The 23,351-nt window shown below is 40.9% G+C and overlaps 2 protein-coding genes across 4 annotated transcripts in view; both read right to left on the bottom strand.

Annotated features, from left to right (window-relative positions):
- Positions 1-486: 486 nt before the first annotated feature.
- LOC120538062 (tyrosine-protein phosphatase non-receptor type substrate 1-like) lies at positions 487-9,948 on the bottom strand. The gene is made up of 4 exons (XM_039767472.1): positions 9,838-9,948; positions 5,646-5,982; positions 2,536-2,847; positions 487-1,107 (listed from the first exon to the last, which is right to left on the bottom strand). The coding sequence occupies exons 2-4, from the start codon at positions 5,788-5,790 to the stop codon at positions 767-769; spliced, it is 798 nt and encodes a 265-aa protein (XP_039623406.1). The 5' UTR covers positions 5,791-5,982; positions 9,838-9,948; the 3' UTR covers positions 487-766.
- Positions 9,949-18,658: 8,710 nt separating this feature from the next.
- The window catches only part of LOC120538048 (tyrosine-protein phosphatase non-receptor type substrate 1-like), a 47,803-nt gene continuing 43,110 nt past the window's right edge, over positions 18,659-23,351 (bottom strand). For all 3 annotated transcript variants that reach the window (XM_039767446.1, XM_039767447.1, XM_039767449.1), the window contains exons 9-11: positions 22,408-22,432; positions 22,227-22,248; positions 18,659-20,699 (exon numbers count right to left, since the gene is read on the bottom strand). In XM_039767446.1, coding sequence (XP_039623380.1) covers positions 20,409-20,699; positions 22,227-22,248; positions 22,408-22,432 — 338 coding nt within the window. In that variant the 3' untranslated portion in view covers positions 18,659-20,408. The remainder of the gene's footprint in view (positions 20,700-22,226; positions 22,249-22,407; positions 22,433-23,351) is intronic.

Below are 23,351 nucleotides of genomic sequence, written 5' to 3'. Positions count from 1 at the left end.
GAAGAATAATGCAACCTATCACACTGCACAAATGGTTCAGCAATGGTGTTAGGAACATGACAAAGAGATCAAGGTGTTGACTTTGCCTCCAAATTAACCAAATCTCAGTCCGATCGAGCATCTATGGAATGTGCTGGAAAAGCCGATCCATTGAGACCCCAAGTTGCATCATATAGGACTCACAGGATCTGCTGCTAAGGTCTTGGTGCAGACACCACAGGGGACCAGCAGAGGTCTTGTGGAGCCCATCGATGGGTGAGAGCTCTTTTGGCAGCCCCCCTCTGGGCAGCACATGGGGGTACGGCTTACACCGTGTTAGGCAGGTGCTTTGATGTTGTGGCTGATCAGTGCATGTTTCATTGTACAATCTATCTATCTATCTATCTATCTATGTGGTGGTGGAGCTTGACATGGATGTAATTTCTTTTGTACTCATAGAAGATGAGTGCAAACCTGAAGAAAAATAATTTCAATTAAACTTTTCAATTACATTTTTATGCAGGTATTTATTAACACCAAAAAATATCTGAGTGCAACTTCTATCATCATCAAGCATTAAAATTGTGTTTAGTGAAAACTCAATTTTTTAAACTTTTTTTTTATGTACTGCACATGCATTGAATAAGTGTATCACAGTAAAGAAGCCAAAGCCACTTTGATCTTTACAAGTCGGTTAAAGTTGGATCATAAATTCCATAACCGATTGCTAGCATTTGAAGTAAAGTAAAAGAGCGCTGGGAGACTGCAGTGTCACCCTGATGCCAGATTATGCGCCCCTCACAGTCAGGGTGACCCCCGGTCCTGAGGCATACGGTTGGTCTTCCTCTCCCTCTCTGTATTTCACACAGTAATACTCTCCCATGTCACTGAATCTGATGTTTCTTATCGTGATGCTGAAGTCGACGGTCACCTTGTCCATTGTCCAGGCCACTCGAGGGTCATTCTTTTCATCTCTGTGTGGGACTGCGGAGTAAAAGTGTGTGCGCTCACTGCCGACCTCTTTGTACCATTTTATTGGTCCCAGTGGAAGCTCACTGGACAAGATGCAGGTTAATGTTACATCGCCACCCTCGACTGCTGCCACTGAGCTCTGAGGTTGGTTGACATCTGCAAATGAAAGATGAAGAAGCAGAATTTATTCATTTCAGAATCTCTGGGTTCAGGCATCAAGTCTGCATAATTTTACATCTGTCTGTGTGGGCTTTCATCTGGTGCTACAGCTTCATCCTCCATTCCAGAAGGATGCAAGTGGGGACCCTAGACTGACCTGAGGGGAGTTTGTGTGCCCAGAGACATACTGTCCTACTAAAAGACATACTGGCCTACTAAAAGACATACTGGTCTACTGCTGCCCGAACCTTATAAAGAATTGAGTTCAAATAAATGGATGAGTGGCTGAAGAGCTGGTCTATACCACAGACTGCAAACCACTTGGTGTGTACACAGCACCTTTCAACACCCCGAAGTTCTTCACACGTATGCTACATGACGGCTAAGGTGTGAGCCACAAGATGTGGCCACGGCTCAATTCAGACCACTGATCCATGACATAACTCTGAACGTGCTATGTAATCAGCCTGCCGAAAAACTGTAAAAAAAAATATCACTAAGCCGCTGTACAATGATTTTCATTATGAAAAGATTTGCATATCATCTCTTCTTATATAACAAATTCCGCCGAGTAATTTTTCTAGGAAAACCAATTGCATTTTTTCAGTCTCTTTTCAGGGCGCGCTCATCACCGAGTGCAGGCTCAGAGCTGTGTAGAAAACTTAACAGGTATAAAAACAAATTATGGAATAAAAATATATAAAAATTCAACACCATTTCAAATACAAGAGGATTCTGACAATACAGGGCCATTGATATTATCATTGAGATACAACCAGCTGACAATAGAGGAGCAAAAACACAGAAGCAGTGATTTAATACACCATTTAAATGATTTAAACATATATTTTCAATGACTCACAATTTTAATTTTCAGGATTTCAGGTGGGACTTTATTGGAGATTTTATTGAGGAGGTCTCATATACCCCCAATACCCCTGAATCTCGCATCTTGGACAGCAATCAAAAAAGTAAAGTAGCAGAAATAAGATGATGGTAAGCAACTAAGTAATCTGGGGGGGTAAGGGGGTTAGGGTAGAACTCTGCCATCAAATTGCCAACTCTGACATTTTGGGTTTCTGGGCATCATCGCTCTGAGGTGGGCACAAGGAGCTCTTGGGCAAGCTAGTAGATGCCACTGTTATTATCTTTGTTTGTCGAAAAGTTGTAATCTGCTGGCAGAGAAATAAAGAATGAGTTTATCCCACTCACAAAGAAACAGTTGGGTGGGTGAATGGAAGAAGAGAAGGATGAAATGACAGAATCTCGAAGGTGAAAGTTTAGAGAGTAAAATGTTGTACATGTGTGTGGTAGACAAAGTCAGACAGAGTTGCAGTTCTGTAGAACTAGGAGACCATATACACGCCTTCTAGCTGATAGGCACAATCCCTCCAGCGTGAAGAACTCTTTAAAGTAAAAACCCACCAATCATATGCAGAAGGCCGTCCGAGCCTCGAGGTTTGCCATTTGACGTCTTTTTGTATTTCTCACAGTATTCGTCCAAGTTACTGCCTCTGACATCTCTCATTGTGAGGGTGACATTGCTGCTCAGATTCTTCTCTGTCCAAGCTATTTGAGAGACTTCCTTCTCGTTTCTTTGGTCATCTGAAGTGCGGATATGTATCTGTTGGCTGCTGTAGCATTTCACATGTCCCTCCGAAGTCTCCTTGGGCAGGACACAGACTAATATTTGACCACTTGCTTCCACTGCTTTCACGGGACTCTGCGAATGTTCACCTGAATACACAAAATTAACATTCAATAAAGTGCTCTGGTGATTTATCTAATAAGCCCTTCATCATAACACATGTGACCCATCAGTTTGCAGTTTGCAGTTGCTTAAGTCAATCCTCGCTGTAATAAAATTTAACAAAATAAGTGAGCAACTGAATTCTGTTAATGGATTGTAACTCATAGCCCTTCAGTCGAAGTGCTTGTTACTCAGACAGTAGTGAGTGAAAAAATAACAACAGACATCCCAAGCTGGTAATTTGTGCAAATATATATTGCATAGATAAATTGAATTGCAAAAGTATTTACACTGGAATGTTCATTTTTCTCTAGAAATATTCCTCATATATTCTGACTGCTTTTTTTCTGTTTGGTGGGTTTTATTTATAGGAATCTGTTTCCTTTCCTTTTCACTTTTTTTTGTAGGTCATTTAAGTACTTATAAATATTTTGCCATCATATTATTTTGTTCTTCTACCATTCACTACCGTTTTGTGTACCGTTTTCTTTGCCACTTTATTTGCATGTTGTGACACATGAAGTTAGCATTACAACAGTTTAAATGCTGGAATCTCACAATTCCCAAATGTTCGACATTCCGGATAAAATGTGAAGAGACTTTGCAATATTTCTAGTGAGTTTTAACTTCAGGGCTTTAGAATTTTGCATGTTCTTTAGGCTAGGAGTTTTGGATTTATGTATCGCAATTGGATTTCAGTTTTCTGTATTTGTTTTACTCTTTTACAAGTTAGGGATTTCTGAATACCACAGAAATTATGTATTTCACTTGAGAGTATTATTTGGAAATGCTGATTTTGATGCCATTTTCCTTAACAAGGGAACTTCCATTTCCTAAATCCTTGTATAACATTGCTAAGATGGCTGCCACCTTTGTATGACCAGAGATCACTGTTATGGACTGGAGTCAAAACTGTACCCTAACTATCTATACCGAGATACGACCCGCATAAGGACAGCACACAAGACCAAGGGAGAAGCCCTCAAAGCTTAGAGGCAGTGAAGCTACTTCCCAGAACCCAACCCTAACTCAAAGCTGCGGTATAGCGGGTACATGGCTTCAAAAGAATGGGCAGATTTTAAATAATCCATGTCAGTCTCCATGGGCACGATTGAGCAGCTGTGTGGAGCTGATGAGGTAATTGGGGTGAGTCGCACCTGCACGTGAGGGTGCGATTGTTCTCAATTGCTTAATCAGCTTCCTGTGGTGCGCAATTGAGATGCTGCGTCCACGGAGCCGAATATGTATGGGTCAGCACAGAAGGATGAAAAAGAAACTGAAAGAAAGGGAAGGCTTGGAGAGCAAAAGTAGCATTGGGGGAAAAGTGAGTGGATGGGCCAGCCAGCTGAATGAGAATGGTCAGAGTGGTCAGGTCTCCAGTGATAGCGTGAGTGATCGGTGCTCGAGGGACAGGATTGTGCCCACTGATTTTGTAGAAGAGTGGGTTCAATCATGGAGGAGTCACCCTAGGCATCCACGGGACGACTGCGTGTGTGAGAAGGGTGGACAACTGACCCCGATGCCGGCAGAGGCAGCCAAGATGGGGGTCGGTAGTGTGAGGACCGTGGGCGGCTGAAGTCTTTCCTGTTGAGCAAGCCTTGGGTGTGCTGGAGAGACTGGGAAGGAGCCATGTTTGGCTGGTGTGGCCCCCAATGACTTCTGCAGGTTTTAGTCTCATTTCAGTCTTGTTTTAACTATTTGGAATTTGTATCTTTTTTATGGATTATTTATTGAAACACTTTGCTGCACTGCACTATTTATTTGGACACTGTTTTGGCTAGTTTTAAATAAAAGGACTTTTGCACTTTGCACCTTCCCCTTGCTTTGTTTGGTGTCCTCATTGTCCAGCTCATCTGGTTACATTACCGATGGTGTTGGGTTCAAGAGATTCCTTGAAAGAGAGATGGTAGCATGGAGCCGATTCACAAAAGCCCACAGGGGAGGCTGGACGACGAGGATCAAGCATCACATCTGCAGAGCCTAACCCAACTCCAAAGCCCACAAGGCCACAGGGGAGGCCTGAGAAAGACAGCAAACAAACCGATAACTCTAAGGACCCAATCCACCATCTCTAACCAGATATGGCCCTTACAACAATACCAAAAACACCTGCTAGGATAAGGGATGACGGCTCCAAGTTTGGATAAACTGTACCTTCTCCCTTCCCAAGAGATCTCCTGTGCATTCTAGAGTGACTTTGGGAACGGAGTTTTATCTCTCAAAAACCTACGCCTAACCTTTTTAAGTTTTATTAATGACATCGACTGCAGATCAAAATTGCGGAAGCAGATAACCTTCTTGTGTTGATAAGTCTTTCTTTTGGAAGAACCAACGTGCAAACACTTTCTGAAGTTAACGACTCGTTCTGTTAAAGACCGCCCCTTGACACCTTGACCTCCCCCTGTGACATCACTCTCCCCAATGAGAGGGTGGAGTCATTCAACGGAAACACAAAATCGCACAACAGGTGACATCACCAGCCAAAGCCCTAAAAGCGTCAAAGAAAAATCAAAATGACACAATTCCAGTCATGATTGTTATATATTTAAATATGTTGTTTAATATAATAATACATGCTCCGTGATGTATACTTTGGTATAAAATAAATGATGGTGTCCAAATATTCAGGGGATGATTTGACTCAGTTCTGGGAAATGAGAATTTATCCTGAAAATGGGGTCCACTTTTGGGACAGAGCTATTTGAAGCTGTCCTAATGGGTGTTAACGCGTGTACCATTTATTGAGAAGGAAGATCAAGAAAAAATAACAGCTCTTTAAACTTACCTTTCACGATCAGGGTGACCCCCGGTCCTGAGGCGTATGGTTTGTTCTCATCTGCCTTTGTGTATTTCACACAGTAATACTCTCCTGTGTCGCTGACTCTGAGGTCTCTTATTGTGATGCTGTAGTTGAGACTTACATACTCCATTGTCCAGGTCACTCGAGGGTCATTTCTATCTCCTCCTTTGGGGGCTGCTGAGTAGAAGTGTGTGCTCGCTGCCAGCACCTTTGTACCATCTCACTGGTCCCAGTGGAGTCTCACTGGACATGAGGCACAATAAAGTGACGTCTCGACGCTCTGCTGCTTCGACTTGAACTTGAGGCTGAGAGATGGAGAAACCTACAAAGGGGAATTAAACACGGAAATGCTTCAGTCTTACCCATCTATCTGGTAAGTGTTCCTTTCTCCATGATTGGGGATGCTAGAAGCATCAAGCCTAATGGACCAAGCAGATCTTAACTGGATGAATGGCAGTCTGGTAAAGACACTCCTGGGCAGATTTGACAATACGCCTATCATTGCCATGTTGTTAATGCATTTTGAAACTTTCTTTCTTTCTTTCTTTCGACTTGTTTGCTTTTGGATTGGATTGTAGACAAATACTTTTTTAATTCTTCTGAGCATTTTTCATTTGATTTTATTTTTCTTAATAAGTTCACAATTACACTTGTTTCTCCTTTTCTCCTCTACTGCTCCCCAGATGAGTGTTGTCCTTCTCCTCTCCCGACTCCAATTTCCATGGGGGGAGGCAGAATAGTTTCTTTTCAACCTGAACCTTTGTAATAGAAGATTGCCACATGCAATCACATGCAGGTCAGTCAGAAACCGCTTCCTTACAGCTCCCTCTAGTGGCACCTGAGGACCTCAACCTGGCTACCAACCAGAACTTCAACTCCCATGTAGCCCCAGGGTGTCCATACCAGAGATAATCTACCACCCAGTATCATACTGTTGAAAAACTATGGTCCCTGAAGGCAGTCTAACACTGTTCTTCCACAATGACACCCACCTGGATGGGAAAGATACCACTAACCAACCCAGCCAGCATGCCTGTCCATCCTCATCCTTCCATTATAAAGGCTTCCAGACTGGGAAAGGAACCATCCACACATATAAAATAAACAGATCTGTAATTTTTGGATTGTTTTATGTTACAAGTGCAAAATCACACTAATCCACAATTTATACTTTAAACTTCTTTTGGCCTTTCCATTATTTTTCATTCAAAATACAAGAATATGTTGGCTGAGAAAACAAACTGGCAGACACTTTACGGACTGTCCTTTTCAATGCCAAAAGCACGGACAAGAGACGCAGTTTACAGCAGCCTATGCAGTGCATGTCCAGTGGTATACGTGGGACAAACATGTAAAAGACTCGCAACGCGTATACAGGAACATCGCAGTGCGTCAGAAGGAAAGACCGACCGTCTCTGATTTATACACATACAGTATTCAAGTTCAACCGGACTCACGTGACACATTGTATTGTGCTGCTTGTGGAAATGGCTTGGGAAGCAATACCACTGAGAATAAAATGTGCTGTGCTTGAACTTGTGCCTGGTGTTTGCTATTATATTAAATAATTAAATAATATATATTACTAGGGGTCTTTGCCCCCTGCTCGTTTCACTCATCAACCCCCCGGCTTGCGCTACACACCAGCCACTTTGCGTCTCTGCCGCTTGCTTATGTGGATTTCACTTTCACCAAACAAATCTTTTAATTCTTGCTGATTTGCCTCTTCATTGGGAAGAAACACTACTTTTCCCTGATGGCAGCACGAATTATCTACAAGCCTCCGACTTGCTGTTCCGTTATTTCACCGAGTAATAATTTCCGTTTGTTTGCGCTAATGCAATCTTTACTGTCATTTTTCTGAGACTTTCGAATTTTAGTTCTTTCTTTATCTCAAACCTGCTCTGCATGTGTATCACGCCAACGTTTTTTAACCTCTTAACAACGTTCTACTTTGTCATCTACTCTTTTATTTACTGCCACGGGATGTGGTTAAATCTCTCGGCACAAAGACTCTAAGAAAGTCACATCATGTCACAGGATTTTTTACATAATAGAGAGACACAAAATAAATATATATACTGTAAATATATATATAAATATCTCCATCCATTATCCAACCCGCTATATCCTAACTATAGAGTCACAGGGGGTCTGCTGGAGCCAATCCCAGCCAACACAGGGCGCAAGGGAGGAAACAAACCCTGGGCAGGGCGTCAGCCCACCGCAGTTTTATTAATCAATTTTTATTCATTAATTTTATATGAAATGCTGTAAACAGAAAATATATTAATGGCATTTATATTTGATGTGATCTCCCTTTGCCAATTATCTTCAGTCTATATATATATGTATATACTATTAAAAGATTAAGATTATTATTATTATTTTTTTAACAATTAAGCGCACTGACATCCATCCTTCCATCCATCCATCCATTATTCAACCCGCTATATCCTAACTACAGGGTCACGGGGGTCTGCTGGAGCAAATCCCAGCCAACACAGGGTGCAAGGCAGTAAAAAAACCCCGGACAGGGCGCAAGCCCACCACAGTGTGTGTGTATATATATATATATATATATATATATATATACACAATCAGATTGTGATTCAGACTACAAATGCCATGAATGTAATTACCCCAATCTACATGCTGTCAAATAAACGAACCACATGCCATGGCGCAACATAAAGAGGCTTTGCCACTGTCGTTTGAGGTTCGATTCCCTGAGAGGTGATGCAGTGAGTGTGTACGCCTGATGAGCCCAGAATTAGGGTGAAACACGTGTCGCGTACTCTTTGCATTATTTGCATTTTATATATATATATATATATATATATATATATATATATATATATATATATATATATATATATATATATATATATATATTAGCGACTGGGAGCCCGATTGAATCTGGCTACAAATTCTACATTTGTGAAATCCATACTTTCTCTGCAAAGAATTTTTTGTTTTTTTTAAGTCCTTGAAATGATTTTTTTATCATTGCACAGATTTGTGCTTAACATAGACCTTTTCGATCGATGTAATGATGAGCTTCCTGTTTAAACAGGGTTGCGAGATGTGAACTCAGCTCTTCTGCGCACCTCATTTGATTTTTTTCTGGCAAACAAATTTTCAAAACAAACCGTATTTTACGACTCTAATCAGAGTCGGAGTAATAATTATGTTGGTGTGGTCATTTTAGATCTGAGATCGGCTAAAATTTAAACAATGACTGTTGTTAATACCCAGCCGTCATTACTCAGTTTGCCAATAAATGTCACAAGGATGGATGCCAAAACCGAACTGCCCAAAGATAGATTTCAATGTACCAAGCAAATGGCGATACGTTCTAAATTACTTACGGTTCCAGAGTTGTCAACGATGTTAGTCCTGGAAAGTATGTCCCACCAAATCAACGTTCCAAAAACCAACTGAACTTACTGTTATCTGCTCGAACCAACACCGACTTACTATATTTGGCTGTCCAGAGGCGTCACTGAAGCATTTGAACATTCTTAGCCAATCATGCAATACTGCGCCCGCGTTTGGCACGTGATGTTCTAACTACAGAGGCAGAGTCCCATTGCATGGTTCTAACTTCTATTGAGTCGAGGTATTGATGCAAACACCATACATATGGATAGTATCAAATTATATATAAGGATATATATATATATATATATATATATATATATATATATATATATATATATATATATATATATATTTAATAAAAATCTTAGACAAATGGAAAAAAATGCTATAAAAGTGGGAATGTTTTGAACAATAAGGCTATGAATAGTTTTTATTAATAATTTTTATTAATTAATTTTATATGAAATGCTGTAAACAGAAAATACTGTATATTAATGGCATTTATATTTGATGTGATCACCCTTTGCCAATTATCTTCAGTCTATATATATATATGTATATCCTATTAAAAGATTAAGATTATTATTATTTTAACAATTAAGTGCACTGACATCCATCCTTCCATCCATCCATCCATTATCCAACCTGCTATATCCTAACTACAGGTTCACGGGGGTCTGTTGGAGCCAATCCCAGCCAACACAGGGCAAATGGCAGGGAACAAATCCCAGGGCAGAGTGCCGCACTGACATTCCAAAATAAAACAAATAAATGCATAAATAAATACACCTACCTTGGCAGACATTTAGTAGAAATGCAAGAAAAAAAGATAACACAAAAAGAGGAGAACCCATCGCTGTCCAGGACAGGTCGAAAATGTCAGAACCCAAGAAGAACAGCGAAAATAAATTCACGAGATGGGGAAGTTGGGTCACTTGCAATTCTTGTTTTTGTTCTATTTATATGCCATTGCTTCCTGTGGATGAAAAACAAAAAATTAAAAACAAAACAAAAAAAATCTTCAGTAATAAACCCCATGTTCTTCTTCTTTCAGAGGAGGAGACTCAAAAACAGAGGCCTGGCACCACTTATCCCCTACAACATCTTTTGGGCCAAATGTGACCCGGTTTTCTGTTTGAAATCAGTAACTTAATCAGAATGAAACTTTATGACTTTTCCTACATTTCTCCCAATTATGAGAAAGCACCATTTTACACAAAAGCAAGCTTTCGGAACTAAATCCGCCCTGTGGTGCTAACTATAATTTTAAAATATAATTTAAAAAAAAGAATATTTCTAAATGAAAACATTTCCATTTTTGTTTCAAATATTTTTTACGTAAGCAGCATAGTCAGGGTCACACCATCAGTCAGAGGTGAGGACTGCAGCAGACAGCACAGCAGCCTCCCTGGGGCATCCAAGTGAGTTTCGATTTACTGCTTTGGGATGGCGTTAATGATGAACCGAACTGAATACATGTTTTCTACATCCCTATGTCAATGAATTATTAAAGCACTGGTGCCCCACCCTCCATAGTTTTTCTGCCAGTACATCAGGGTTAGGTCCCAGCAACTCTGTAATGGAAGTCTAGAAAATGTTTACATGAACATATGAGAGGATTTTATATGTGTGTCTTTTCTTGATATTGAATCATTGTCATTTGTTCTGAGGAAACAAGCAAAAATGTCATAATTCTAATGCATGGACACCTGACAATAACCCAGAACTAAAGGGGTCACTTATTTTTGCACACTTGAAATTAAAGGATTTTCTTTTTTTAACCTTACATTTTGTTAAATGGATAATGATACCGTCAAAGGTTGTTACCTTCTCTGTTTTTCTAGGTTTTTTGATCCTTTCCAGTGCTTTCTTAGATCTCCTACTTTTTGCGGTACCCCTGACTAATCTCATTTCATATTCTATCCTTTTTTGTATCTCCAAACATCCATCTCAACATTTTTGATTTCTGCCACATCTAACTTCTTCTCCTGTGCTCCCTTTACCACTCACTTCTCAGCTCCAGATATCATCTGTCGTCTTCCCGCTGTCCTACCTTTAAACTCCGCTTTAAATCTTCGATCGTACAATACTCCTGATGCCTTCTTCCAATTGTTCCATCCTCACTGCACTGTATGGGTTATCTCAGCATCTACAGTAATTGTTCATCTTGGACCACCACTAATTCTAGATATTTCAGCTTCTCCTCTCTTTTCAATGGCTCTCCCTTCAGGCTAACTTCTGAATCCCGATCATCATCTGTCTTCTTCCTGTTTATTTTCAATCCTCTATCTTGCCAAGCCCTTCTCCATTCTTCCAACTTCTTCTGCACTTTCCCTTTTGTGGTGTTACTCAGCACAACGTCATCAGCAAAAAGCCTGAACCAGGGGAGACTAGTCTTTTACCCCAGGAGTCAACAGCTCCATAACCACATCAAAGAGGAGAAGGACCTCAAGAAGATCCCTGGAGCAGACCTCCTCTAACTGGGATTTTGTCTGTTATCCCAAACAGAGTCCTCACACCTTAATACATATCCTGGACAATCCTCAAACTCTTCTCTGGTCCTCCTTTCTCTCTCATGCACCTCTAGACCTTCTCCAAATTGATAAACGCCACATGCACACCTTTTCACTTTTTTATCAGTGGTCTCAAAGCAAAGACTGCATTTCTTGTTCCTGTCTCTGGCATAAAACCAAACGTCTCCACGCCTATGGTGGTCTTATCCACTTCTACGCCCTTTTTCCCAAATTTACAATGCGTTTAACACCGGCTTTATCGCTCCGTAGTTTCCAAAATCCTGAATATCACCCTTCCTTTATGCTGGTATTCTCTCCTGTTCTTTGATGTTCTGCATTGGATCCCTCAACACATCTGCTCCACTTTTCTGGATCTGGTGTGGTAAGCAGTTCCACCCTGGGATGAGAGGGAGCTCTGATGCTAACATTATTTTCTCCTTCTTCCCCTACAGCCAAAGAATAGCATGCCTGACTCCGCCCATCCACCTAGAGGGAGCTCCGCCCTGTCCGGTCCCAGCCCTATAAAGTTGGCCTATTCCAGAAAGGTGGTGTCAGACATCAAACCTGACACTCCCGAAAGCTTGCCCTTGTGATTTAACTAACACATTGCATTTTATTGTTGTTTGTGTCGTTTGCTGGCTGTCTTTTCTGTTGATATTTAGAGGGGTTACCAAGGTGGGACCCCAAACTTTCTTTAGCAATTCTAGTTGCCTGCTTTCCCAGCCACCATTACAATAGACAAAAGCAGAATCAATAATACGAGGTCTCTTAACTCTTTCAGGGCTGATGTTGACTTTTGTTAAAATTCAGGGGTAGAGGACAATAATTCACTGTAAACTACGACAAAACTCGCCCTTACATTTTAGTTTGACTCTCTTTGCTTGAAGGAAAGTTACGCACCTTTGCTGATTTGACCTCGGATTCCCTGCAAGTGCATGAGTAGTGAAGAGCAAACAACCTCTAAAATGGCAGTGACATCTTAAAGGAAAATAGTCCATGAACGTTTTACATATTATTTCTAATCAGACTTTGACTTTTTGGACTCTGAGTTTGATGCAAGTGATCTGGAGATGGAAAATGAGGTAACTGCATCAGCCGATCGGTCCCCAGTTGATTGTGGTGCTGAACACATTCGTGTAGTGGATACGCCTGCAGCAGCGTTTGCCTAGGAGGACCACCACTTATGATGACAAGAGGTACAAACCATATTGTGTCACACTGCAACTGCCACCGTCACCCACCTGCTTTGCTAAGACAGACTGGTAGCCGGCCTGAAGTGCATTCACGCTGGCCATTGAGGCGCCCCTGCACAGCCACTGCTGCCAGAGATACCAAACAGATGCCAACAGCAACCACAGCACGTAGCAACAGACGTTTCATGCTGATTTCTGTATGAAACCAGTGCATTGTGTGCTTTTCAGAAAACGGAGTTTCTTTGAAAAAATATTCAGCCCTCAAAGAGTTAAACACAGCAGAGAAAACCGATGGTGAGCACTTGCCATGCCGGTTTAAACCAGTCCAAACCTGCATGACAAACGACACCACTCTCTGCCGTTTAGTTGATGGTCAGTCACCGTCTAATGCAGTTGTGTTTACCCTTGTGTGCAAAGTTTAAGAGCTGAGCAACGTGTCAATTTGAAATGTTTAGTAAAATTGAACAAAACACCAACGGAGTCTCTTGAAAAGCTTTCTGAGGCTTACAGTGAACTGCATGTCTCGTGCTCGTGTTTTTCTTAAATTGAAATCTACTCTCTATATATAAAATCCTAAGCCTAAAAGTGCAACGATTTTGTGCAACAACTTTGTGTGAAGTTTTTATATCACGTTGTTTTTTGTCACACTTTAAATTGGGCTTATTTTAAAACCTACATACAGTAGAACCTCAGTTCACGACCATAATTCGTTCCAAAACTCTGGTCGTAAACCGATTTGGTCGTGAACCGAAGCAATTTCCCCCATAGGATTGTATGTAAATACAATTAATCCGTTCCAGACCATATGAGCTGTATGTAAATATATATATACATTTTTAAAGTTTTTAAGCACAAATATAGTTAATTAAACTACAGAATGCACAGCGTAATAGCAAATTAAATGTAAAAACATTGAATAACACTGAGAAAACCTTCAACAACAGAGAGAACTAACACTGCAATAGTTCGCGCTATAGCACTACCAACCGCTGGCAGTTTTAAGTACAGGGAAAAAAATGAACATTTGAAAAAAATCTGTAATTTAATAAACCACCAAGAAAAATAACATTACAACAATGCACGCTACTCAAGCCCAGTGCAGTCTTTAACTGCCATCCTACCTTAATGCTTCCAGCATATGTCTCGCTCTGCCATTGTGTCTGCGTGTCTCTGAGCTGCCTGTGTGTGTCGGCTCTCTCTCGCGCTGGCTGTGTGTGTGTGTGTGTCGCGCTTTCTCGCTCTGTCTCTCTTGCTTGCTGCACAGGAAATGCACAGGGAGAGACTGAACATGAAAACCGAAAGGGAAACTGGCTTGTTCGTATACCGAGTGTGTGGTCGTGAACCGAGGCAAAAGTTTGGCAAACTTTTTGGTTGTAAACCGAGTTGTACGTGTACCGAGATGTTCGTGAACCGAGGTTCCACTGTATATATGTTTGGCATCATTCTTTTCAGAATTAATCGAACTTTAATGTGATGTTGTTAGATTTTCAGAGTCTTATTTCGTTTTTAAATTATAAACTAAGAAATATCAAGAACTCATGTCCCGCGAGATGAGACTTTGTGCCAAGACATTTAATCAAGCCCGTGGCAGGAAATAAAAGACAAAGAGTAGGACAGCTGCTGTACAGGCTTTTAAATGTTCAAAGTGCCGAATGAGCTGCAGATCATGTGGTACGAGAGCAGCAGCAGCGAGCCAGCAGCTGATCGAGCAAAGATGAGGTTAACTAAAACTATTTGGTTCCCATTGTATCGCCGTTTAAGAGGGGGTTTCGGAGGAGCGACCGTGTCTCCTTGGGGTACATTCAGCCCCCCTCTTCACAATGTGAGCGGCAGGGACAGAAAGTGGCTGGTCCATACTGCAGGCCTGGGGGGTTGGCGAACAAAGCGAGCAGGGGGTAAGCCCCCTAGTCGGTGCTTAAAGGAACACGTTTTGAGTCAACAGATGCAGTAAAGAAAAAAACGTCTTGAAACAGCTGAGAGAAACTGATCTGCTCCACGCCGTCGACCAGTGGAAACCAAGACTCCATCGGTGTGTAACTGCGAATGGGGGGGTATATCAAAGAGGACAAGCATGAGAATCTATCTTGTATATAAATGTCTATGTTGAGTGGTGGCTCTGAGGCTAGGGATCTGCACTGGCAATCGGGAGGTTGACTGTTCGAATCCCGTAAATGCCAATAGGGACTCTGCTCTTTTGGGCACTTGACCTGCAATTGCTGAGCGATTTGAGTAGTGAGAAAGGCGCTATATACTGTAAATGCAAAGAATTATTATTATCATTATTATTACGTGTTGAAGTCTGTCTGTCTGTCTGGCCGTCCCGGAAGTGAGAGGTGGAGTTGGGGTAAGGGCTCCACCTCCGAGGAAACAGAAACTTGCTTAGCTGCTAATAACATGAAACCTCCAAAGAGAGAGACACCCAGAGTAGTTTCTTTCAATTACTTGACATCTCTACGTTTCAATTTTTTTCTGATGAGTTCAATAGTTTCTAGAACCACCCTGGGCTTACACAGCTAGTTGTTATATAAATTAATGTGAGTCATTGTGTCGGTGTCGTTATTTATTAGGCAGATCTCCATATAATTAATTGTACGATCTAAATATACTCTATAACATGCACTGATCGGCCACAACATTAAAGCACCTGCCGAATACGGAGTAAGTCTACCCCATGTGCTGCCCAGAGGGGGGCTGCCGAAAGAGCTCCACCCCTCGAGGCATGGGCTCCACAAGACCTCTGAAGGTCCCCTGTGGTGTCTGCACCAAGACGTTAGCAGCAGATCCTGTGAGTCCTATATGATGCAAGGTGGGGGTCTCCATGGATCAGTTTTTCCAGCACATTCCACAGATGCTCGATTGGACTGAGATTTGGGGAATTTGGAGGCCAAGTCAACACCTTGATCTCTTTGTCATGTTCCTCATGTTGCTATCAGGGAATACGTGTGTATGTGTTAGGTAGGTGGTACGTGTCAAAGTAACATCCACATGAATGCCAGCGCCCAAGGATTGCCAGAACATTGCACAGGGCATCACACTGCCTGCACTGGCTTGTCTTCTTTCTAAAGTGCATCCTGCTGCCATCTCTTCCCCAGGTAATTGATGCACCCCGTCTAAAGGAAAATGTGATTCATTAGCCCAATCCATCTTCTTCTGCTATTCTATGGTCCATTTCAGATGCTAATGTGCCCATTTTGGGCACATTCAGTGATGGACAGGGGACAGCATAGGCACTCTGACCATCCTGTGGCAGTACAGTAAGCTGTGATGCACTGTGTGCTCTCACACCTTCCTCTTATGGCCAGCATTACAGTTTTTAATTTGTGCTATGGTAGCTCTTCTATGAGATCAGACCAGATGGGTTAGCCTTCACTCCCCATGTGCATCAATGAGCCTTGAATGCCATGAGCATGTCTCTGGTTCACTGGTTGACCTTCCTTGGTCCACTTTTGGTATATACTAACCTAACCAGTTGTGTACCGGGCACAATGCACAAGACTTGCCATTTTGGAGATACTCTGACCCAGTCATCTAGCCATCAAAATTTGGCCCTCGTGAAACTCAGATCCTTACGCTTGCCCGTTTTTCCTGCTTTTAACACATCACCTTCATGAACTGACTGTTCACTTGTGGCCTGATATGTGGCACCCTTTAACAGGTGCCATTGCAACAAGATAATCCATGTCATTCATGTCACTTGGCAGTGGTTTGAAAGTTGTGACTGACAGGAGTCCATAAATATTTCGATAGATAGCTGAAAGGCACTATATGATAGATAGATAGATAGATAGAAATCACCAAAACATTAAAATATTCAGTTAAAAAACAGAAATTTTACAACAAAGAAAACAGTTATTTTCTTTTATATTGGGATGATTTTTATAGCTGGATGCCTTTCCTGACGCTAACCATCCCCATTTTTCTGGCTTGAGACCATCTCCCTTATAATTCCATTAAGCATTAAGAAATAAAGTTTGGCCCTTAACCTGCCCATTGGTTGTCTGTCAGTGAGTGCCCTCCTTTTGAAATAATGAAACTTTGTTGCCCTCTTGTGGAAAGTTTCTGTTATTTCTAACAGCTCATACCTTATGGCAGGGGTGTCAAACTCCAGGCCTGAAGGGCTGCAGGTTTTCATTCTAACCCTTTTCGTATTAAGTGGACAGTTTTCACTGCTAATTAACTTCTTTCCTTTAGCCCTGTTTTTAAGGATTCAGTCCCCTGAATTGATTCTTGTCTTCATTAAATGACAGCCAAACAGAAATGAGACATGAAACGAGCCCATAGATGACCAAATTAAACTAGGGATTCAAACTCCGACCAATTTCTCTCCAACCAATTTCTTAATGAGAAGCTGATTCTTGCTGTTAATTAAACCCATCATTTAATTCCATGGCTTGTTGCTGCTTTCATTCTGCCACAGCAGACATTTCCAAATCTTTTGGATTTTCTGTTTTACTGAGACTTTCACCTTTCTTTATCTTCAGCTATTGTGTGATGGGCACAGGTTAGCTGGTCATGTGGCGGCTTGTTTCGTGTCTCATTATTGTTTGACTGGTAATTGAGGAAACAGAAACAACAAAGGGGTCTGAGTCACGTCAATTAAAACAAAGGCAAAAGAAGTTAATTAGCATCAAACACTGATCACTAATTAAGGAGATGGTTAGAACGAAAAACCTGCACCCACTGCGGCCCATCAGGACTGGAGTTTGGCTCCCCTGCCTTATGGGATTAGCAGGGAACAGAAGGACATTTCGGAGTGTGTAGCCATGCTGCTCTGTCGAGTCTTCTGCCCGTTACTCAAATGGGTGAGTCTCGACTTGCCCTGATGGTCCTGTATGATATCCATGCAGATACTGTAGCCCAGGAAGACTGCCACCTATTGTATCTGGGGGTCGGGTTGAGGGGTTGCAAATAGTCAATACGATTGGTGTCTCCCTGTGCTTCCATTAAACTGACCTCTTAATCAGGTAAGAAGCCTTGAACCATTCCAGCCAGAACGCCATGCCTGATGTCCATAATAATACATGTAGATACATTTTATGTATCACTTGATAGAAACTCACGAAATATAACCAACAACAGCAACAAAAAAAAACAAAAAAACTTCTAACTTTGGTAAAAATAAGTCCAAGTGAGGCATTAATAAGGTTTATTGCCGTCAGTATTAAGGACCCCAGTTGCGTTTCTTCAAGTGATTCACCTGAAAAACCTGGCTGGCGGTCCTCAGTGTTGGTCAGAGAGGATGTGCAGTGTTGCTCATAATGGTACTCAGCTTTGTCTTCATTCTCTCCTTTGCTTCGACCTCCTAGAGGTCCAGAGTGTGTCCCGTGACCCAGGGGCTCCTAAACTTTTGGACGTCAAGTACCACCTGAGGTTAAGTGAGTTGCATTGCGTACAACCCGCACCTTGTTGAAAGGGAGGGAGAGCTGTAAGGGGGGAGTTCGGGTCTAAACCGCCCCAAAATCTGAATAAAAGTTAAAGAATTGTAAGAAATTATGCATAAAATTAATGAAAAAATTTGTGCATGTACATAAACTGAGAAATTCCACCCTGAAACTAAATCCTGCCTTCGGCCTTTATGTGACGCAATTACCGAAGACGAAATGATAACGGCTTTGTGCTTAAATCAAGTGACTACGATGCGATACAGCAGCAGTGTACGTATAACAACAAACGCAAGCAGTTTCTGCGAGGCAGAGTTACCGAAGACTAAATAGTGTCGGCGTTGTGCTTTCATCTAGTGACCAAAAGCTCAAACAGTGAAGAAGTAGAAGTTGACTTCCGCGAAACATAATTATGGTAGTGTTAAATGAACTAAATACTGATTCGAATAATAGGTTTTATTTATTCAGATGAAGAAATTTCACACCACACTAAATTTGGGGATCCACGTTTTATTGTATTTAAACAGTTTCATTGGTTTTTGCTCACAACAGGCTTGTCATAAAGGGTTTTGCACAGATAAATTCAATTTCAGGGACCGCGATGCAGTTTCGGAACCGCTGCCATAACCGACCCGGCCCTTTTTAATCTCATTGTTGATTCGGTGGGCCGCTCTTGAAGTGATGTTATCAGCCCAGCACACCATATTGTAGAACATCGCAGCGGATGTCACAGAGTTAGAGAAGACATAGCCGACGTCGCTATCCACATATACAGCCAAATATTTTATCATAGGTAACCAAGTAATTATATGAATTTATCGTTAGCATCAGCTGACTGAAGATGGCATCACCCAACATCCAAAGCAACAAAATGACAATGGAAGCAAAATTCTTAAGTTTTCATTTATTTTGAAAATGTATCTTTTTTGTTTTTATTTTACACATATACTGTATATATGCAAAATGAAACAGTCCTAAACCCAAACTGAAATAGAGTGGTGGTCCTTCCTCAGTTGCTGAGCCCCTCACCTTCTGATCGGTGTAACGACTCACTGGCACACTATTGGAATACAGCATGGGTGAAATCTCTAATAAAGGTCAGGGGTCACAGTGAAAAGTACAAGATGCTGACCCCACATGCCCCTCAATCCACACACACACCCCATGCTCCCCATCAGCCCCCATTTTGGGCCCATTACAACTAATTGTGCCTCATGTGTTGATTCAGTAAGGGACCCCACTGTGATGTTACAGCTGTGATGAGCACGGCCATCCAGTTACTCAATGCTTGTCTGTGCCCGGTTGTGTCCCCCAGTCCCCCAAGTCCATTTATTTCAGGTTAACTAACCAACTCCAAAGCAGATTTCATCCAGTAACGGCATATTTTCCATATCCTCAAAACATGTGCACTTTTCTGAGCTTGGCATTCTGCAATATCCCACAAAAGACTGTAATAAATTCATATTCTGGCTGAATGCCTGATAAAGCATCGGTCGAGCAAAATAAACATTTTTTATCTTCTCTCTCCACAATGGACACATATCGAGACCCAGCGGACGTTCATTAGAATGTCATCATCATCATCATCATCATTAGAACGTCTCTGCGCATTTAAGACTTTCCAAGGGTGGCTTTACTGGGCTTCTGACAGCCTCTCATAGTTCAGTTTCTAGCCAGAAAGATTGGGAGAGTGTTTCTAAAGAACTTTTTTTAAATAAATTAATACAAAGTATAAAAAATAAAAAGTAAAAAATGAACTGTGCCCGCTCATGACTGAGACCAGTTCTGTAATGCATTTAGGTAAGAAAAAAATAGCAGCACACGGTGTTAACTAGAAAAGACGTTATATCAAACCTCTTGTGACCTTTGACCTTTCCAGGAGATGTCAATGAGTTCAGATCCCAGCACGGGTACCATCTGTGTGTGGAATGGGCACATTTTCCTCAGACCCATGTGACTGGTGACCTAAAATAACTACTGGCTCAGTAAGAGTTGGCGTTGAGTGTGAGTGTGCCCTGTGGTGGACTGGTAATAATGATCCAAAGATGGACTCCAACTCTCAGCCACATTGAAACTAAGCAATCATAATAATTCAATAACTGATAAGAGATGGATGAACAGAGGTTTAGTAGACGGATGGATAGGTAGACTAGTTTAGGGGCAATAAGCAATAATAAGTTGCAATAGAAACTTCATTAAGTATAAAATGTGGCAAAATTAAGAAGATGAGAACAACCTTTTTCCCTTTCGCACAGGTAACAATTAGTGAGGCTCGCTCTAATAGTACAGCATGGAGTCTTGTAGCCGCTTTGTTTTGCGCTTGAAGTTGACAGCGGCGTATTCCGTATTCTCCTCCTGTAATGTGCTCCCAGCCTGTGACCGGTCAGTCTTAGGCTTTGCCCTCAGGTTTACCACACTGGCGTAGGTCACCTCTTCATTCTGATTTTGTTTAGAGCGGTTACAATAAACTTCAGCGTACTCGGTGGGTTCTGTGGCAGATCTTTGTCCTTTGTTGGCATTCTGAAGGTTATGAAGATCCAAAGTGGCATATTCTACCTCTGTGTTTGTCTGGAAATTAAAGATTAAAAATAAAAATAAACTTCATTTATTTATTTATATACAGAAAGAAGAGAGAGAGAGAGATCTGAAAGACATCATAAACTTTCATATATATATATATATATATATATATATATATATATATATATATATATATATATATGGTGTTCCAGATCTAATTATACAATTTTCATTATGCTATAACTTAAAAATTGTTTTTGTTGCCGATAGATAGCAGCACCTGCCCTGCATTCCAAAATGGTGGGGAGACGGATGTCAGTCGAACAGCGGGAGCGATGTGTTCGCCTTTTCATAATTGGATAATTAGATCTGGACCACCCTGTGTGTATATACATATACATACATACACATATATATACATATACATACATACATATGTATGTATATATATATATATATATATACATATGTATGTATATATATATATATATATATATATATATATATATATATACATATGTATGTATATATATATATGTATATGTATATATGTATATGTATGTATGTATATATGTATATGTATATATACAAATACAAAATGACATTTTTTGGGTGGAGTGTTAACCTTTAACTTTGCACATCACGGGTTGGTGCACGATATGTCAAGAATTCAGTGATAAAAGATTAATTGTTAAACATTTTGGATTTTTTAGAGCCTACATGGAATAGACACCTGCGTCTATGAAATCAAATACTCAGAGGGCAAAGCTAGTAACATGTAATGATGTTAAGAAATGGCAGCTGGCAAGAAAGAGAGACAGGAAGATGGAGGAAATTTTCAGGGTGACATGAGGATGTTTGCACCAGTCAGAACATGAATTCTACCCTCCACCAAGGGTTCTGCTTGATCAATGATCCCCTGAATGATGCCATCAGGAGTCGGGTGCTCCTAGTAGGGCCACCAATGATGACAAGGCCAAACGTTTGGTCCCGACTAAGACTGTCTCAACCACCGCAACCACTAAGGGTCCATCCAAAGTGATGCAACTTCCTGCACACGGCTTGCCACATAGAGTCCCAGTAGGAAGTTAAGCGGTGCGACTGAGGATTGCACCCCCTCACTACCACCGATATCAATCAATAACACCTTCGCACAGGGTAGATGTCAGACGTGGACAAATGGATGGACGGTGTCATCATGAGATCGACAGATTGCCATGACATTCATTCATTAATGTTCTTATTCGTCAAATTTAAGGTGGCAGGAACTGGACTGTATCTCAGGGACACTGGGTGGCAAAGCAGGAGATTCACTTGTATGGCGCATTAAGGCATACAGCCACACATGCTTGTACTGGGCTAATTTAAAGACTCAAATTATCCTAACACCCATGTGTATGAAAAAATGAAATACTGGAGAAAAACCTATAGACACACACAGAGAAGCTACAAACTCCTCACAGATGGTGACTGGGCCAGGATTCATATCGAGTGTTCTGGAGGATGTGAGGGAGCAGAATTAACCATCAAGCAACACGACTCTCCAGCCATTTGAACCAAAATTATTTTACTTACATTCACATCATTGTTAGAATCGCTGTAGGGAAAAAAATAAAAACATGAAATTAGTGCTAAACTTAACAACAAAATGCATAACAAATCACAGACCATAACAGCTACACTCAGACCATTGATTACCTACTGGTGCACAAAAAAGCAACCTTAAAATCAAAGTAAAATGTATTTTTTAACTTACCTTTTCTTCTTAGAGGCTTTCTTTCCTGAAAATAAAAGGAAATATAATAAGAATATGTTCAGCCAGACAAATTCCCCCATCTGAATTCAACATTTTTTCGGTTTACTCTGACAGAACAATAAATAGAAGTGTGTTCCTCAAACTGAGCATATGATTAAACAATAATCAGGTTTTAGTCTGACTTAACACTTGTTTCCTTAAAAAGGGAAGCCACCTACCAAATTTCGTGAAGATGGGGTCAGCCTTTTACCTACACGGGAAGTTGGAAAATTAGTGACGTTGGAAAGTTCAAAATGCCGGCCGACAGTTGCGTCATACCATCGAAAAAAGTACGTACATCGGTTTCGGTTAGCGCAGGGAAGCCGCCTACCAAATTTCGTGAAGATGGGGCCATAAGAAAGTTCAACATGGCGGACATTGTCGACCGTTACGTGTAGAATTTCGAAATGAAACCTGCTTAACTCTTGTAAGTAAGCTGTAAGGAATAAGCCTGCCAAATTTCAGCCTTCCACCCACACGGGAAGTTGGAGAATTAGTGATGAGTGAGTAAGTGAGTGAGTGAGTTGAGTCAGTGAGGGCTTTGCCTTTTATTAGTATAGACTAGCAGAATACCCGCGCTTCACAGCGGAGTAGTAGTGTGTAAAAGAAGTTATGAAAAAGAAAAGGAAAAATTAAAAATAACGTAACATGATTGTTAATGTAATTGCTTTGTCATTGATATGAGTGTTGTTGTCATATTATATATATATATATACTGTATATCTATACCTATATATCTATATCTATATATAAAGTCACTGTCGGAATATATAAAGTCAAAACTTGAATACATAAAGTCAGCGTCGGTATATATAAAGTCAAAACATGAATATATAAAGTCAGCGCTGGAATATATAAAGTCAAAACTTGAATATATAAAGTCATTGCCGAATATATAAAGTCAA

The sequence above is a fragment of the Polypterus senegalus genome, chromosome 10, assembly GCF_016835505.1.
Source record: "Polypterus senegalus isolate Bchr_013 chromosome 10, ASM1683550v1, whole genome shotgun sequence".
In the NCBI taxonomy this organism is placed as follows: Eukaryota; Metazoa; Chordata; class Cladistia; order Polypteriformes; family Polypteridae; genus Polypterus; species Polypterus senegalus.
The sequence above is the reverse complement of the archived record's forward strand: the minus strand, read 5'-3'. Positions and strand labels throughout refer to the sequence as shown.

Coding starts and splice junctions, on each gene's coding strand:
- LOC120538062 (XM_039767472.1), bottom strand. CDS start 5,790: ATGGAGTATGTAAGTCTCAACTACAGCATCACAATAAGAGACCTCAGA. Junction 2,848..5,645: donor GGTCACCCTGATCGTGAAAG/GTAAGTTTAAAG, acceptor TTGTGTATTCAG/GTGAACATTCGCAGAGTCCC. Junction 1,108..2,535: donor CGGCCTTCTGCATATGATTG/GTGGGTTTTTAC, acceptor TTTCATTTGCAG/ATGTCAACCAACCTCAGAGC.